This window comes from Acanthopagrus latus, chromosome 9, assembly GCF_904848185.1.
Source record: "Acanthopagrus latus isolate v.2019 chromosome 9, fAcaLat1.1, whole genome shotgun sequence".
NCBI classification, from domain to species: Eukaryota; Metazoa; Chordata; class Actinopteri; order Spariformes; family Sparidae; genus Acanthopagrus; species Acanthopagrus latus.
Window position 1 is genome coordinate 23,145,079 of NC_051047.1, and position 4,457 is coordinate 23,149,535.

Genomic DNA, 4,457 nt, shown 5'->3' on the forward strand with positions numbered 1-4,457 from the left:
ATGGCCTCGTGATGAAGGGGGATTATTTTTAGTGCAACAACACAAAAGCGTTCACACAATCTGCTGCATAGCCACGGAGGCCGGAGCAAATTCTACACCTTGCTCAAGGGCACTTAATGTATGCAAGGATGCTCGCTGTCAAAGAGATCACTGAACCCAAGCTGTCCTGATGAGCAGCAGTCCCTCTGATTCAACACGACGGATGCTGGATCCCACTCATCGCGGTCCACCTGAGGACAATACTGTAAAATGTCAGGGTTTGTCTCTCTGCAGCGCTATTAATTACACGCTTCTATATTTAGTTCTGTCCACGGGGTACGAGATCGTAATTAAAACAGCGTATCTGAGCCTCGTTAATATGCAGACAGACGACCTGAGGGAACTCGGGCGCTGTGTGATGAGTTCCGAGTCACAATAAGCTGCATATTAAGATTATTATCGCTAAATAAATTAGTAAGGGTCATGCAAATGATGTGAGAGTTGCTGGAAATCTGGCTTGAGAGGAATTAAAGAACACTGCTGTTTCATTATAATGAACACAATTAAGAGGTTTTCCATAGAACGCTAAATATAAGCCTGCAGGTAAAAATAGCACAGGAGAAAAACAAGCTCCTTTTTTAAATGTATTTTTTTCTTCCATAGATGCACCGGTTAAATATGCCTGTTCCATAACAATATATTTCATGTACGCGTATGTTCTTTGTGTGAGGATTCACTGCCCCTGAAAACTGAGTTACTAACAATGAATTTCAGTCACAAGGAAACATTCAGCTGAACAGTGAACACTTAAAAATCAATGTCAAAACCTTGAGTGTGTTTATTAGTTAAAGGCTCCATGCTGAAGATGGTGCTTCATGGTCATTGGCCTATATTGCGGTGCATCCCTGATCTTCTGATTCCATGGAGAGGAGAAACAAAACGGTTTCCACTTATGAGATAAGAAAAAAATTGTCTTTTTTGGAAACAGTGCGATGGGGTGAAGCTATTTCTTCAGTAGACCGTTGTTCCACCAGATACACCATGAGGAGACAACTTGCTGCTCAGTTGTTGTTTTTTAAAAATGTCATTTTTCAGCTCTGTGATTAAAAACCACAACAACAACATTCCCACTCACCCTGATTTTAATGTGGTTACAGCAGGAAGACTAGACAAATGAAGAGAGGGAAACATTTTTTTGTAAACTGGGTGAACTGTCTCATTAAACGGAGTGTTTCAAACAGGTTTCAAGTGTAAAGACTGCAGCTTATTGTGCATGACAAAGACCATTCACCACTGTCTATTTCACCACATGCTCTGAGAAGGTTTCAAAAATGTTTATTCACACACAGGGTGCAGAATGAACCATCTCAATCTCGTCTTTGTTGGATAAATAAAACATTTGACACAGAACTTTAGCCAACTGTCTTGTAATTTGCACAGATCGTCTCTTCAGGAAACATACAATATTGCGAAGAATAACATTCACCACATGTTCTGTGAAATCTGTGTTAATTCTGTTTTACAGCCCGACAGATATATTTGGTTGGTCGTTACCGGCCTATCACACATATATCAGTAACAGCGTATATGTTGTTGATTTGGGCTGATATGAAAACTGAATGTTTTTTGTTAAGCAATAAAATATTCTGCCTCCATTTAATATCTTTATCATAATAATGTTTGATAACCACATTTGACGGATCACTGTGAAAAACGTGTGTATATCAAATAATACATCAGTTATCAGTTATTTTTACGCCCTAATATCAGTATCAGCCCCAAAAATTGCACATCGGTCAAGCTCTAATTCCTTTGGACAGATTTGACTTTACTGCTTAATAAAGTTGAGGAACCCACGCAATTATTTTCAACAGTCTACTCAGACGTAAGCACAACTCATAGTACGTCATGACAGGTTAAAGTGAGCCCCACTGACATGTATCTTAATTCTCAACACACAGTTCTTGTCAAACTTTCTCATTTTTCAGCATAGCGAGGATCCCTTCCCTCCTGGATGTGTACGGTGTGTGTTTCAGCTGAAGAATGTTAGCGGGAAACAAGTTCCCACTGGGAGCGTACATGTTCTCTCCCTTCTCCCCCATCAGGGAGCGCAGTGTCTTGTTCCTAGACAGAATCTTATCGTAAAACTCCACCCCTCCTCTGGCATAATCACGGGACACGCTCGCTGCACGCTGGTCCGAGGTGAAGTCGATCCAGTGACTGACAGCATCCGAGGTGAGGAGGTAGGACACGCCGCCGAGCCCCAGCGCCACAACGTTCGCAACCCCGCGAAACAGTGCAGGTCCAACATGGAGCCCCAACATCTGCTTCAACACCACACTGTACACCCAAACCCCGCCCAGACAGAACGGGGCAACAGCGGCAGTCAGAACAGGTCCTCCGGATTGCAAGCGGGCCACTTCTCGTGCGATGGCAAATTTCTGCGCCTCTTTGGAAAACACCAGTGCTTCCTTCAGAGCTGAGCCGTCATCGCTGCTCCAGTCCACAGTTTTGCCGTTGATGAAAATGTAGCGGTTGGTGATTCCACTTGGGTCGTCGGCCGTGCTGTTAAAGTTTGCAGGGATGCCAATATGGGCCCCTTTAGGAAGCCAAGGGACACCAGCACTTACAGGGTGGAAGCCAAAGGAGGCGAAGGCGCTGAAATTGTTGGGTGAGCTGATACCATAATCCTTCAACACCTGCAAATGATGAAAAGAACAATGAAATTTATAACGTAGTTGAGAAAAATGCTATTAAAATCAATCTAGCAGTGAGAAAGGAAAGGAGAGAACAAAACACTACCTGTTGGAAAACATCCTCAAGATTCTCCGACAACGTGACCGGCTCTTTTTTGAACCAGGCCTGATAGAGGGGACGGAAGGTCATGTCAGGGAAAACATGGTAGCACAAGTTGGCTGCAAAGACCCCGCTGCAGCCCGCCGCAAGCAGAGGAGTGCGGTACTTCTGAAGAAACACCGAGTACTTGAAGAATTTGGAGGCCATGTCACGTTTTTTTTGTTTAGGAGATTTTGTGTCACTTGGGTGCTGCAGACTTCAGTAGGTGGCATCTGTGAAGGAAGGAGATGAGAGTGCATGAGTATGACAACACGCCTCAAGTTAAAGAAATGCAGAGAGTGAATTCAAAGAGGTTAAGCAGAGGTAAAGTGTCTCTCTTAAGGACACTAATTTTACTACAATATTTGAGTAAAGGTAAAGAGTAAAAATCTTAGCTTATCTGATATGACATTAAATGTTATTGTCTGGCAATTCATGTACTTGTATCAAAATTAAAAGTAAATTAAACACACATTTACCTGACCAATGATAAGATCTGATATTTTAGATGCTCTGATGCAGCACGTAATCTGCAAAATATCTGAAGTTATCAAATGATACTGCCTTTTTGGAGAGTAAAAATGTACAATATTTGCCTTCAAAACTATATTCAGTTAGCTTAGTTAACAAGGGTACAATATGGTCCCTCGTCATTATGTCTTACCAAAGAAGACATGAATACCAGCAGAACATGAGCCGACATAACTAAGTTACATACAATAAAACCTGTTTCAGTATAAATGAGAATCTATTGAGGGTTATATTTGGGTAATGATGGGTGATTTATCATCATAATGTGCCATTATTCGATGCTGGGCTGACTCCTGGGAGGTAGCTTATAATCAACTCTGTGTAAAAGTGGGATGTTTGAGAACATAACATCGTGGTGAGGCTTGAATATTGTGTCTGTTTTGGTGAATAATGTTAATATATCGCATGTATCAGCACTGCCGAATTTAAGTTAGCATGCAAGAACATGCTAACAGCTATCTCTTGATGTTTCACGTCGTTGAAACACAAGAAAATGACGCTAAAATACACTTTAAAAAAGTATCGTTAATTAACTCTAGCGCTGCAGACAGACATATTGAGCTTGTGGACAGTATTTTTACTACGTTTTCTACGTTGTAAAGTGACCTTAGCTAACTGACAGATATGAAAATGCTCCTCTTAGCGTTACCTTATTAAATAGAGACGCAATGAGGCTAAAAAAAATCTGCGCTTACTGTCTTTAAAGCCACGAAATATGTTTCTAAACTCACATGTTCTCCTCATCTTCACAAGGACAGCAGCAGAGTACAGTACGAGGCTGTTACATGATGACAGAAAGTTCTGCCGTAAAGCGGTGGACGGCTTTACGACAGCGTGTCGTAAATGAGGAGCTCACAGGTTTTCTCCTTCTCTTCTAGACTAGAGCTAGAATCACTCCTTAACCCTTCAGTTTAATACACCAGAAATGCTGTAACACATTTAGAAAACTCTTGTATATATCAATATCTATATCCATATACATATATATGTATATACATACTTTTTATAGGCTATTTTGTTAAAAAAAAAAAAAAAACTTGTGCTCCTAATGTATGGCGGATATAAGTATAAATAAAACATGCAGAAATGAATAATTATGCACAGAAATAAAT

The 4,457-nt window shown here is 40.9% G+C and overlaps 1 protein-coding gene across 2 annotated transcripts; it reads right to left on the reverse strand.

Annotated features, from left to right (window-relative positions):
* Positions 1-1,108: 1,108 nt before the first annotated feature.
* Positions 1,109-4,211, reverse strand: tmem177 (transmembrane protein 177). 2 transcript variants are annotated; one of them, XM_037108971.1, is made up of 4 exons: positions 4,077-4,162; positions 3,294-3,344; positions 2,782-3,047; positions 1,109-2,678 (listed from the first exon to the last, which is right to left on the reverse strand). In XM_037108971.1, the coding sequence occupies exons 3-4, from the start codon at positions 2,980-2,982 to the stop codon at positions 1,947-1,949; spliced, it is 933 nt and encodes a 310-aa protein (XP_036964866.1). In that variant the 5' UTR covers positions 2,983-3,047; positions 3,294-3,344; positions 4,077-4,162; the 3' UTR covers positions 1,109-1,946. The 2 variants fall into 2 exon arrangements, with proteins under 2 accessions (XP_036964866.1, XP_036964865.1); XM_037108970.1 differs by lacking the exon at positions 3,294-3,344 and having other exon boundaries at positions 4,077-4,211.
* Positions 4,212-4,457: the final 246 nt, after the last annotated feature.